The 14450-nt window shown below is 42.3% G+C and overlaps 1 protein-coding gene across 1 annotated transcript in view; it reads left to right on the top strand.

The window, feature by feature from the left end:
- The first annotated feature begins 391 nt into the window (after positions 1 to 391).
- Positions 392 to 14450, top strand: part of CSMD1 (CUB and Sushi multiple domains 1) — a 1321894-nt gene continuing 1307835 nt past the window's right edge. The window contains exons 1-2 of the mRNA XM_054971211.1: positions 392 to 398; positions 581 to 797. Coding sequence (XP_054827186.1) covers positions 392 to 398; positions 581 to 797 — 224 coding nt within the window. The remainder of the gene's footprint in view (positions 399 to 580; positions 798 to 14450) is intronic.

Below are 14450 nucleotides of genomic sequence, written 5' to 3'. Positions count from 1 at the left end.
TACTGTATCAAAGACTGCAGATAGGTCCAGAAGGAGCAATGAAGAAGCATGGCCTTTGTCTACATTCAGATGGAGTTCATCAACTAAAACCACAGGGCCATCTTTGTCCCATAGTCGGGCATGAAACCAGACTGAAAAGGGTCTGAAGCATCAAAGTTATCCAAAAGAACTTTAAGTTGGTCTGCTACTGCTCTCTCAATCACTTTGCCTAGAAATGGCTGATTAGGGACTGGGCAATAATTGGCCACATCATTTTTGTCTAGGGATGATTTTTTAAGTAGTGGGCAGGTAACTGCCTCTTTGAGTGACTGGGGAAGATGCCTTGAGTTAGTGACTGTTTTATGATAGACATCAAGGGTTTGTTTATCGGGTTATTGCATGACTAGTGGCCATGATGGGCAAGTGTCCAGTGCACAAGTGGTGCCCTTCACAGATATCAGGATTTGTGGAACACTGACTTTTCAATATTGGATTTTCTTGTGTGTTAAAGATTGCATTTTTTATGGCAGAGTACTGAAAGAAACATTAAAGCTAGCAAGTTCTGCTATACTCAATTATATATTTTCTTCTTGTTTTTCAGGTCAGAACTGTGGAGGTTTAGTACAGGGTCCAAATGGTACAATAGAAAGTCCTGGATTTCCTCATGGCTATCCAAATTATGCCAATTGCACATGGATCATTATCACGGGAGAGCGTAACAGGATACAGTTATCTTTTCACACTTTTGCCCTTGAAGAAGATTTTGATATTTTGTCAGTTTATGATGGACAGCCACAGCAAGGAAACCTGAAAGTGAGGTAAGGTCACTCATAAAATTTCCATCTTGTGGTATAATATTTTGTGGTGGTAACTTCACCCATTTTCATATTTCAGCTCACATAGACCTAGAGAGAGGTTGACTACTCATGGTTGCAACGTTGTTGCTCAAAGTCAACATGGGGTGTTTTTTCTAGATTGTCAGTGTTTCTTGATTATGCTGTACACCTTTTTTTCTGCTACAGTAATCAAAGTTACCATTTGTTCTTTTCTTGCCATGCTCTATTCCGGATCAAGATTGTCAAGAACAATAAAAGGCATTGTTGAGTCAGTTAAGTTATCTTGTTATGTAGAAGAGCTTTATTGTGTTGCTAAAACAAATGTAGCAAAATCAGTGAAAATGTCTGAAGGGAAAACATAGTGAACCGCAATTTTAACTAAGAGCATATTCAAAATGTCTTCCTGGTTTTTAAAAGAAAGATAACTTTAGTGCATTTGTTGAGCAATATGTTTAGCTTTTGCTTATATTCTTATTAATGTATTGAAATTATATATTGCGATTCTTTTTTCATGGTACCCAGGGTTGCATAAATAGGGTTCCCTGGAGGTTCCCCAGCTGGTATTGACCAGTCACAGGGCTGCTTAACTTTGGAAAGTTTGCTTTACGTAGGGTTCCCTAACATGATGCCCTGTTGCTACTTCCCTGGGCACTGATCAAGCTTTTCTGAAAGTGGGTGGGACCACTAAGGCAGGACTTATTATTGGTTACTCTCATTTAAGTGAAGTTTTTTATAGCTGTAATACCAGCTGCAGCCACTAGAGGATCAGGAAGACTGGTGGTAAGCAGTCAGGTTTTGCTTAGCTTAGTGTGTGGTTTCATGCCCCCTTCAACCTTGACTGACTGTTGCCATGAGCTTCTTTTGCAAATCAGAGAAGAAATTTGTTCTAGTTTTAGAGTTCAGGGAGCTCGGCTCTTGTATGAGGCCTGAGATGTGATCAGAAGTAGAAGCCCCCCCACCCCCCTCTTTCTCTAGGCTTGCTGTCCAAAAGTCTGGACCATGGTTCCAATAAAATTGACAGATCAGTGCTGAACTCTGAATCAGGCAGCTACATGTCTTTGATGTGATTGGCATGCTGTTCTTCATAAAGCAAGGAAGAAGGTGCTGCATGTCGTTTGCCTCCTGCCTCAGCCATTTTGGTTTTGGCTCCACCTTCTGCAACAGCCATTTTGAGGAGGTGCTCATGGCCCCCTCTCAGAATGCCATAGGAGCTTGCAGGCTGAATGAGGATCCCTGAATTCGTGATTTGGTAGTGCTACTTGATCAGTCCCTACCAATTCCTTTGATGTAGGCCTATAGTGTTTAATTTCAGTTGGTACAGCAGCTATGGCCATTCCTTGGAGGGTGATATCTGGCCACTGTTATAATAAGTTATCATATTCAGGTTAGATTGTTTCAGTATACTCAATATGGGGCTGCTTTTGAAGACTATCTGGAAAATACAAGTGGTTTTGGATGAAGCTACAACGTTGCTGGTTGGTGCAAAGAACATCTTGCCAATCTTCCACTAACTACATTGGCTTTCAGGTTGCTTCTGGGAACAATTGAAACTACTGGTTTTTGGAATCTCCTCCTTGTCATCTGTGGCTCATCTTGTGCCAACGTGTTGAGCTATAAGCAGTACTAGGTGAAAGATCTGGCTATAGTCCTAGGCATTCCGTTGATTTCTTTTCTCTGAGTATTACGTTCTGTTATTCCGAAGCTCCATAGTTCCTCTTAATATTTGTTCTATTTTTATAAGTTATGACATTTAATTTTCTGCTATGTTTATTAGGAAACAGTTATTTGCTGCTGCTAAATTGTTTTAAATTAGTTTTATCTCTGCACTGCTTAATTATTTTTATGCTCTTTTTAGATGTTATTGTGGTGTGTTATGAATTCTTCTGTAAACTGTCTTGGATATTTTTACTGGATATTGAGGTATCTAAATGTTTTAAATAAATAAATACATATGAACTGGCCATGCTCATCCATGCTATGATGAGGTTGAGATTATGTTATGGGTTCTGCTTTGCTAAAGGGACCTAGAACAGGTTTTTAAATATCAAGGTAGCCTTTTAGTTCACCTCTTCTCAGGAAGAAAGGGCATAAAGGAGACCTGGACATCCCCATTTGTTCAAACTGTCACTCTCTGATGTAGAAATTGATGTTTTTGTAGCCTTTTGGTGCTATCATAAAACCTGGGCCCCTTGGGCCTTGTGGCTTGGGTTTGGCCTGTCTGAGGAGTCTAAGGAGGCTGGCCGCAACAGAAAAGGAGGGAGGGGGAATCCTCCTCTCTGAGGAAAGAGTTTTAAAAGATCTGTAGTCTTTTTTGTTGTGTGTTTCTTTTGCAATGGAGTGGTGGGGTAGAAGAGCAGCTTGTCTCTACTGCTGGATTATCCAAAAGGATGTGTACCCAGCCAGAAGATGCTAAGGTATCATCAGCAACTTGCAAATACTGTAGCTAGACATGAGTAACTTGGTTTTCCTTTTCTGCTAGCCTTAGTATGCTGTATCTTCCTAGATACAGCGTACTCTCTGTTTTTTATATTCAAATGTAGCACAATAAAGATCTTCCCTTAGTTAAGAACAAAGCTGTATCAAAAGGTGTCCTCACTTACTTGTCTACCTCTCAGACAGTTGCTTGTACCTTGTAGTGCCCCTCAAACAGTTGCTAGTACTGGTTAGAGGTTCACCAGTTTCCAAATGGCTGGTAAGAGTTGAAAGCAATATGTTTGGTGGTGGCAAGGAACGAAAGCAAATATGACCAGGAGGGAATGAAGGAAGTGTCTCCCCTCCCCTTGTTGGCTGGTGTAAGATGTATGAAATATATTTTGCCAGTTTTAAAAGAGCTTAGCTAGGCTGGCTGGTGAACTGATTCAAGCTACAGTATAGAATGTATATTCACATTAAAGTAGACTGGGAGTAAGGAATGACCTTCATTGCATCACTTCTCACACCAAGCCTAATGGTTTATATCTGAACATCTGTGCATGTGAAGCACATGGATTTTTCCTATGTTCTTCACCATTCTTGCAGCCCATTCTCCCCAGAAATCTAATTCTTGGGATTGAGAGAGAAATGGATCAAGGAGCTGGAGTGATGTGGGACAAGGACATGAAATCCTGCCATCTCAGTAGAGCTGCTCTTGTGGAAGAAAAAGGAGGAACAGTTTCACTCCATCATCTCTCCTCACACAGCCAGCCCTCCAGCCCACACAGCTATTTCTCTGTGCAGGTTCAGCAAGCCTTCCAGGGGTAGGTCGGTTGGTCATTTATTTAATACCCTGCCTTTCTGTTCTCATCAGAACCATCAAGGTGGCTAGTGGATTAAAAACATATATAATAAAAATCATCTTAAAACCATTAAACCCAAATGAAAATATATCATTAAAACAATTAAAACAAAAACTAAAATATGTATACAAGACATTAAAACAGCCATTAAAACACGTGTAAGAAAGAAGGGATCACTGAACGAATGTCTGAAAAAACAAAAAGTCTTTATTTGGCAGTAGAAGATGGCATCAAATGTATCTCCCAGGCTTTGGGCCCCCTCCTTTATAAATACATTTTTTTTAAATTTAAAACATTTCCATGCCACCCTTCCACCCAATTCAGAATCCCCAAGGGGGCAAACACTTAAAAATTTCAGGTATTAAAAAATATTAAATAAAGCATAATATAAACACATCAATGCATAAAACACACAAACAAGGAGGACGCTAACAAAAGGTAGTGAGCAAGCACCAAACTAAACAAAAAAGTCTTCACCCACAGGCAGAAGGCAGCATTAGAGAGAGAGACAGACAGACAAGTCGCTCTGGGGAGGAAGTTCCACAGTTCTGATGCCACAATCAAAAAGGCCCTTTCTCAGGTTGCCATTCATCTAGCCTCAAACAACAGGGGTACCCAAATTAGATCCTTTAAAGATGACCAGAGTCGTAAGATAGGTTCATATGGGAGTAGGCAGTCATTGAGGTGCGTTGTCTCCAAGCCATATATGTCATTACCAATCATTACCTGTACCTTGAATTGGGCCTGTAACCAAATGGAGAGCCAGGGCAGATGGAACAAGACTAAAATTATATGGTTCCTACAACCCAATCCAGTCAGTGTTTTGGCTGCAGCATTCTTTACCAACTCTAGCTTCCTATAGTTGACCAAACATAAAAATAGGAGAGGGGTTTGGAAGCCAGGGGCTGACAGGTGCTTACCTGTCACACATGTCCCCAGTCAATTTTGTCATTCCAGCACAACCCAGAAGCCATATGTTGCTCCAGGGCCAATTCAATAAAAATTGGCCAAAACATAGCATTTTTGACAATATTTAGTTAATCAGCCCTGAACCAACCTGTCACTTCCAGGTTGTGCCGAAAATGATGCCATTGGCTGGGAAAGTAAGTGTGTGGGTGCTTGCATCACCAACTTGTGTTCCTGCCACCCTCTCCAACTTCCCTTCCATTTCTCCCTCCCAGCCAGGTGAGAGGTGGCAGGAGGCAGCAGCTGGCAAACCTAGTTCATGATGCTCAGCAGCCATTTGAAGTGTTGCAAACAACACAAGTAAACATCACTCAGGTAGGCAGCAGTGAAGGCTGGTGGCAAAGAATTAAGCAGGGAGACTGGGCAGGCAAGCTAGGCTGCAGCAGTAGAGATGCCAAAGAAGGTGGATGGCAGCAGAAGCCGCCTTCAACCCCAGAAGGAGGCAGGCAAGAGCAGCATCACTATCTTCTTCTCATTTGCTTGAGTATCATTGCTTTGGCTGCCGCCTCCTAGGACAGAAGGTGGACAGGTGGCCGGGGCCAGGAGGAGGTAGCAGACATGCTGCCAAGAAAGTCTCTTCTTCTGCCTTGCTATGGAGTTGAGGTGATCATACCTGTGTGGAGAGATTCATATTCCAAGATGTAGCAGTTGCTGCTTGTCTCCTCCCCCCGCCCCCCCACTACAGTGTGTGCATGCCCACGTGTGCATGTGCATGCCCATACATCTCGCTCGCTCTCCCTTCTCTAGGACTGGGACTGGGCAAGGCTAGAAACATTCCCAGCTTCCCATCTACTTCCAAATTACTAATCCCCTTCACCATCTTTCTCCTCCAGTACAGGGGCATTTCATTTTTAAAAAGCAAAAAACAAAGCTACTGCCACTTGCTCCTACCAACTTTTAGTTTGGAAAAATGTACTTTGGATGGTATGGCATCCACTTTTCGCTTAGGGGAATAAAAACACTGGGAGGAAATAGGGGGCAGTGTTGGGAGAAGAGGGCACAGGAGGAATTGAAAGAAAGGGGATTTCCTCACATAAGTTTCTTGTGTAACCCACATTTTTCTGTACTTTGTATTAAGTCTTTCGTTTTGCAGGGACCATGAATTTCTGTGAACGTTGGGCAGATGTGCACATAATGCACGTTTATATATGTTGTATTGTTGTTCAGTGTTTTGTAACCCATGCTTTTGTAATGAGGATAATGTCTCCAAATGTGCGCGCGCACACACACACACACACACACACATACACACACCACTAATCTTGGATATACTAAAAGGAATTGGTTAAAAGAATTCTCATGAAGTTCTTCTCTCGGCAGAGCACTGATGAGGCATATTCTGTGGAGGATTCCATCAGCAAGAAAATTTTAAAAATGCATAATGTGATTCTTAGGAAATTCATTTAAATATTTTATGTTAAGGTACCTAAAACCCCTACTTGTGAATATGTATGTGGGAACCTTCAATTTTTCCATTGGACATTAAACCCCAAGAAGAGTCAATCCATCCTCATCCCTCTGTTAGGAATCCTTGCACAGAGTAACAATTCAAGTAGAAAAATAGACCTTTCTCCAAAGAATTAACTCTTGGACTATCTGTACCAGACAAAGGGTTTACATAATCTGTAGCATCTGAAGTTCAGTACAGCTATAGACATCTAAAGTCCAGTAAGCTTAAACAAAGTGTTTAGATTCTTGTGCCTAATGAAAAATCAATATAAGTACCGGAAAAAGACAATGGTAACTTATACCTTTCAACAATGTAATAGGGATACTTGGCACCTTGGAGCTAACTCCATGGAGATTTCATTTAGAAGAGTGATATGTAGGCCATTAGTTAAAAGCACTGTGCAGAAGCATGATGATCTGTGACTCAGTGGGCTCTACTGTGACAATCACTCTAATGAGGAAAATTCAGATAATGAGTGCAATCACTAAAATAGCAAGTTCTAATTAAACTAGAACAAAAAGCTCTGAGGATATACTCTTTGTCTCTTGCACTTTGAGCAGCTTATTTTAGATACACAATTAACAACACTTATAACAGTGCTGAAAATACAAACGGATAGTGTTGAGGTCATGATACTATGAATTAAGTGGTGGAAAAAAGTTGCCCATTCTATAAGTTATTTTGCATATGCACACATGGAGTCACTATGGAGTGGTTAAAGCGCTGGATTTATATATTGTCGAAGGCTTTCACAGCTGGAGAACGATGGTTGTTGTGGATTTTCCGGGCTGTATAGCCGTGGTCTTGGCATTGTAGTTCCTGACGTTTCACCAGCAGCTGTGACTGGCATCTTCAGAGGTGTCGCACCAAAAGACAGAGATCTCTCAGCGTCACAGTGTGGAAAAGATGTTGCCAGGTAATTTATATCTACTCAGGAAGGTGGGTTTGGGTTGAGTCATCCTGTAAGAGTTTCCCAGGGTGTGGGGAGGTGTCACTGTATCCTGAGGATTTTTTTTGCATATGGATTGGTGCTTGGTATGCTAATCTTCTCTGCAGGGCTATTGTAGGATGTAGAGTATTTTGTTAGCCTGGTGTTTTTCAGGACTGGAAACCATGCTCTATTCATTCTTAAAGTCTCTTCTTTCCTGTTGAAATTGTGCTTATGCTTATGAATTTCAATGGCTTCCCTGTGTAATCTGACGAAGTAGTTGGAAGTGTTGTCCAGTATTTTAGTGTCCTGGAATAGGATACAATGGGGAGGGGGTGCATGTGCACTGCTTGGGAGGAAGGATGGAATAAAATCTCATAAGGAAGGGGGTGGATCCACCCATCTTCCAGGGAGCTGTCCTTCCACTTAAATGACTTTTCCTCCAACAGGAGAGCCATTTAAGATGGAGGAATACATCTTAGGCTGGAGGAAGGCAACACATGTTGCTCAGTGAAGTGGTAAGATAGGGGGTAGGAGCCAATCCATTATATGCAAAACTTGTAAGAAGTCTATTATTCTGAATACCTATTTCAAGGAGTTCCGGAAGTATGTGGATGTGGATTAGACATCTGTCTTTGATCCCTTTCAATTTGACATCAGCATGGGTTTGAGAAAGCTTTAATGATGCCTATGAATGATCTCCATTTTCAAATGGACAAGAGGAATGCATCTGTATTATCATTGTAAGATCTATTAGCAGCCTTTGATACAGAGGGCCCTGCATTACTGCTGAGGTAAATGGAAGATGAGGCAGGTCTGAGTGGAGCAGCGTTGAGATGATTCTAGTCAGACAGTTCATAAAGATTGCAGTGGGGGATGTGAATCAACCCCCGCAAGCTGATACAAGGTGCAATTGTGAGGTGCAACTGTAGGCTCTGGTGTATCTTAGGAATGATCTTGAGTCTGATTAAGAAGTGAATGTTTATTCAGGAACTACAACTCTGATAGAAAGCAGAGAAACAAAATAGATGCTAACTATCTCACTAAACAGGGAGAGAGGGACTTCCGGGAAGAAGCAGAAAATAGCCTAAGAATACCAATCTGGAGACATGCAAAGACAGAAGAGAGGCAGAAAGAAGAATCTTATTTTGCTATCTAACTGTCAGATTTGCTGTTCCCTGCAGGTATTCTGTGTCTTCTGTCTTCTCTGTACACAAGTAGACATGGGCACGAATTGAAACACGAATCAAATTTCATGACGAATTGCATCGATTCATGTATCACGAAAACACATTTCATTGGGCCACGTTTTTTACAAAATTCACGACTTTCACAAAGCATTCGATTCATGAATGCTTCATGATTCCAGACAGGCTGGCGTCGATCCATTGATTCCCTAGGCAACAAGAGGCCTGGAATGTCTGCAGACCTTTTATTCCTGTGGAAACCCCAATCTTAGCCCACATAACCTTGATAGGCAGCTCTCTCTGCCAACCTGAGAGCTCCCATTCTGGTCTATGAGAGCAACGAGCAAGGGGGAGATGGGCCTTGTGTAGCCATGGGAACACCAATCTCATCCCTCCAAACACTGTTAGGCAGGTCTGTCCGCCAACCAGAGAGGTCCTGTTATGCTCTATGTGAGCGTTTCTTATATAAGACACAGCTTTGTGCCTCCTGCTTTCAGTTCCAGTAGACAGAGGGAGAGGGAGGAACTGTTGCTGGGATTTGGAGTGAGAGAAAGTGGATTTGGGATCTTTTGGCTGGATTTGCTTCTGCTTCAAAAGGTGATGAAGGTATTAAGAGAAGTATTAAGTTGCTTGTGCTTTTGGAGCTGGAGATAACTGCTTGCAGAACACTCTTGAGAAAGCTGGTTCAAAACAGAAGTGCTGCCTTCATGTTGAGTGATTCTGGACAGCTGTGAATTCTCCTTTTCTGGTGGCTTGGGAATCCTGGTGGTTCTCCTGCCTGGGAGACGGCACCCTCTCCTGGAGCTGGGAACACGCCTGGGAAATATTATGAAGAAACATTACATAGGAACTTCAATGATCTCAACCCTCCCTTGTCAACAAAGAAGAAAGAAAAAGAAAAAAAGAGGATAAAGAGAAATTGGTGTGGACTTATTAAGACTCTTTGATATCAACTTAATTTCTTTGAAAAGTTGGTATGTAAATGTATTGATAACTGTGATTTTTTTTATTGTACATGCAATTTTGTGATACAGTGCACTGTGCACTTTAGAACTTTAGCATTGTGTCATTAGTGAATGTTTAGAACTAGAATTAAAGGTGTTGGAATATATTGCTGCACGGTGCTCTTTAAGGACATGATTGTTTCCATGGGATCTCTCTGTTGTAATTAAGTGCAGTTTCCACAGTGCCCTTTGTTGTTCGAGCGGCTTCAAAAGAGACTGAAAAGCCTCTTATTTTCTGCTCTTGTCCGTGCTGGGAAGGTTGTTGGATGAGGGTGCCTTTTTTCTTCTACCCCACCGCACCCCAGTCTCAGGGCATTGTCTGGCTCTGGGGCCTAGCTTGATAGAGGCAACCCCCCACCCCTTGAGTCCATGGCACCTTGGGGACAGAAGAGAGGTAGTCTCCCAGTCAACATATTGCAATCTTCACCAAACTTGGAGGGTGGCTGGAGGAGAGCCTGCTGAAGTCTCCCTGCTAGTTTGGCACCTCTGGGTATGAAGGGGGGCATTGTAGGGCCCCAGGATCTGACAAATCATGAACCTAACGAATCATTTCACAAAATGGGACAATTTTGTGAAAGTTCGTGGTTCGTGGAACGCAACAAACCACGAAACTTGGAGTTCGTTTTTTCCCATTTCGTGCCCATCTCTATACACATTATATTTCTAACAGCAACAAGGCTCTGTTGCCAGGGTGAGCCAGGCAACCAGCAGGAGGGTTGAGTAGTGGGGACATGGGGTGTAGAAGTGATGTTGGTGATGTCACTTCTTCATTTCCAGGCACAATGCAGAAGTTACAATGGTAGCTCTAGGAATCACTGCAACTCTATGGTAAAACGCTATGGCTTTATCATACAGTTTCCAGTGATTCATAGACCTACCATTGTCACTTCTGAATTGTACCCAGAAGTGACATGCCAGCAACTAGGCCAGAGTCTTTTAAAGTTTATTTCTCTCCTCCCTGATGTTTGGAGTGGCAACAGGCAACAGATTGAATCTCCAGGATTCTGCCTGCCATAAGCAGACAAATGTGAAGTCTTGTTATCTTCCATGTTGTTTATTATCTGTGTAAGGCCTCTTAATGAGATCATCTGAAGTTTTGGCATAACGTCATAAATATGCTGATGACTCCCAGCTGGATATTATTCTGAATAAGCCACTGACGGCTACTGCCTCTATCCTGGCCCAGAGTCTAATGTGGTGGTCAAGTGGCTGAGGGACAAAGAAACTGATACTGATTCCAGATAAGATGGAGCTGATGGTGGCTGGAAGGGCCACTGCTTCAAAGGGTAAGCAGCATTGTTCTTCCTACCATTAATAGCATGTGGCTTCATTGAAAGATTCAGTTAAGAGTTTGGGAATCTTGTTGGATCCAGATTTCCTGCTGGAGAGACAGTTATCCATAACAGCAGAATATGCTTGTTTCCAGCTATGTCTAGTTAGGAAGCTGTGACAGGCCCTTTGAAACCAATGGGACTCACATTGCCTTATATGAATTTGGAAGACCTGGTTGATTTTGAGATATAAACCGTCCCCTCAATTACAATATGTTCTTAGGGTAGCAAGAATACAAGCAATGAGTCATTGCTGTGATGTAAGTTTTGGATTGAGCATCAAGAGTATAGGGATCTTTTTTTTTTTTTTTGAAAATTTTTTATTGGGTTAGAATCCATTATTTCCACATTTACATTCAATTTTCCCCAATTTTTTCATCTCTAACCCCCTCCCTTTCCCCCCCCTTTTTGTTGACTTCCAACAGCTTTCCAACCCTTTGTCCCCTTTCCCTTACTTTTATTAGCTTCCTCTATCTAAAACAAATATATATTCTCCATTATTCTAAGCAGTACATCCTTAACTATTTTTAACATTATATGCCCAAACTGTAAGCCTTTGTTTCCATCTTGGATAAACAATTTATCCCAATTTTTCAATTTCAGGTATTTCTATATATCATAAACCATATAGATCATACGTTCGTTTATATCAAACAATTTGACTTATTCTCTATATATATTACTCATTCTATCTTTTTATAATAGTTCTATATATCTCTCCTCACGTAGTCAATCAATTTGACCCATCTATATCTTCAAAGAGTATAGGGATCTTTGAAGTGAGGGGGCAGCCCCAGTCTGGGCAAATGTAGGGGCATAAGGTATTTTGTATTGGTTTTAATGCTTTTTATATTTGTTGTTTTAACATTTATCAATTTTTAAAAGTATCATTTTATATTCATGTAACCAATTTTGGGTCCTGTGATACTTGGAGAAAGGCTTGTATAGAACTATTCTAAATAAGTAAATAAAGACTTTTCTCTACAGTAGTTGAAAAACTAAATTATCCTCCTATCATGTTTGCGTCTGTAACATGGAATGAATTTTATGTTTTTTATGTTGTCCATCCTATTATTAGTTTTATTTTAAAATAACGTGTTTTCTTAGCCTTTGGGAAAGGATGACTTTGAGCTATTTAAATAAGTAAATATTATATAAAGCAAAACAACCTCTTTCAAAGTGAATTGCCTTGTAAGGAAAAACTTTTAAGTACTTCAGAAACTAAGGTTAAAGTACTGTTGATTTGTCAAACTTAACATATACTTCTGTGCATCAAGATACATACCTGCCAACAAATTATATTTCAAATGTGGGAAAGTAATCAAATGCACATAGGAATTAGATATATTTCAGCTGTCAGGAAAAGCCAAGGTATCAACATATCTGTCAGTATAAATATCTGTATCAGTAGAAGATATAATCTTTAAAAGAGACGCTTAAAGAGGTTTTACAATTCACATGATATTTAATCCTTATGGTAATATTTAATTTTGCAGTCAAAAAATTGAAAATGTTACCTGCTCATGTTTTCCCCAATCCGTATATTGATTTTTTTAAAAAAGAAAGGTGGCTCTTTTTCAAAGCTATGTACAGGTTGTACTAGCACATCTACTTGTATGCAAACCACACAAAACCAGTAAAGTGAGATTACCAATAATAGTGCTAATTAGCAAAATGTCATCATAAAGTACCACATCTTATCTGACGGTGTTGTGGGTCAGACTGTTCAGTTATGGGAAATGGTTATGTCTATTTGCCCCCCCAGTCGGAATAAGAAGCAGACACAAGGCTTGGGTAATAAAGGGCCACTTTTATTTAGGCAACAACATGAACTGCAACAACTAAAAAACCCTGGCAAGGGCCTAACCAGTGGTACTGGTCAAGCCCTGGGGTCACTCCCCTGGACCCCGCCTTGACCTGTCTTGGCGAGACCCGCTGCCCCGGATGCGAGCCATTCACATGCATGGCTGGGATCCGGCCGGCCTGGCAGATGGTTTCCCCCTTAAAGCTCCAAGCACCTCTGCCGCAGAGCATGAGGGAAGGACTTGTCCAGGAGATCCCACCAGGCAGCCTGCCCTCTCAACTGGCCGCCGCCAAGCATGCCAGCCGATCCTGACAGGCCCCTAATATCCCCACCAATGGGGATGTGCCAAGGGTACTCACTGTCCCGCTAACATCCCCCCAACTAAATCCTGCCAACGCTAAGGCTGAGCCTCTGCTCAGGCCTTCACACCCCACAGGTGACTTACTATAAGCCATAGCCCTTGCCTCAGGTCATCTAACTATATATATATATATATATATATATATATATATATATGTTGTTCCCAGCACCCAGTGGGCGAATGTAGACCGATAAGCCTTGGACCTCCACCGGCCAACCCACTGAATAACCTAATAACACATGGCTGCAGCTATCAAGGCTGCCCTAGTCTGAAAGGAATGTGTGCCACTTTTAACGTTCTGCAGACTCAATCTTGTCAGAGCCCATCCAATGACTGTCCCACACTGGTGCCTAGTGGGAGGGGGCTCCATCAATATGACAAAACTATACCCCTGTCTTCCCCTCCAAGTGCCAACATCGGGCACCACTCTATATCTGCACATGGACCCAACTGGATAACATACCTCAGCTGTAACTGATCTGTCCTAGAATGTCTAATCCTATAACGTCTAATCCTTAAAGTAGCATTATCATCTACGCACTTTTTATGTCCTAGGCCAGTAAGGCCCTACCTGACTCAGCCTTGAGAGGATGGGCCACCCATTCACTTATCCTAAGTACCCTGAAAAAAGGCTGCCCGTGCAGCTGCCTGAAGTAGAGCCAACCCCAGGACCAGAGCAGCACACTGGATGGCTGGAGTAATAGGCTCCCTATTATGCCTTGGTCTGGCTGCCTCTTGGGGTCTGGCTGCCTCTTGGGACCAACCCTCTAACCTCTGCACTAATGCGGACATTCCCAATGGTTACTGCAAACCCGTGGGCTCCGCTGGTAAAGGCATTGCTAATGCCGCCAGCTGTTACCTAATAGAGTTACCGCTAAGCCCCTAGCCCGCAGCCCAAATCTTGGATTTTGCATGGAAACAACCAGTTTCAGATGTTAGATTCACTCTGCTCTAGTACTAGTACAGCCTGCCTTTGTGAATATTTCTGCTCCCTCACCCACATTATGATATCACTTCTGGGAAGTGATGTCATTGCGTGAGCCACGGCTGCCCCAGGAGTGCTCCTGCGCTCCACAGGGGGCCGAATTGGGCCCAATATAGCCCAGATCAGGCCAGACAAGGCCTGCATCGGGCCAAATTCAGGCCGATTCGGCCCGGATCAGGCCGCTGCAAAGCACAGGAGCACTCCCACACTCCTTAGTAACCCAATCTGGGCCAATTTGGGCCAGAATTGGTCTGGATCAGGCCTGAATTGGCCCAGATCAAGCCCATATTGGCCTGGAACAGGCCACTGTGCAGCATGGGAGCTCTCCTGCCCTCTACAGCAGT

Source organism: Eublepharis macularius, chromosome 1, assembly GCF_028583425.1.
Source record: "Eublepharis macularius isolate TG4126 chromosome 1, MPM_Emac_v1.0, whole genome shotgun sequence".
Lineage (NCBI taxonomy): Eukaryota > Metazoa > Chordata > Lepidosauria > Squamata > Eublepharidae > Eublepharis > Eublepharis macularius.
This window is presented reverse-complemented; position numbering and strand designations above follow the sequence as displayed.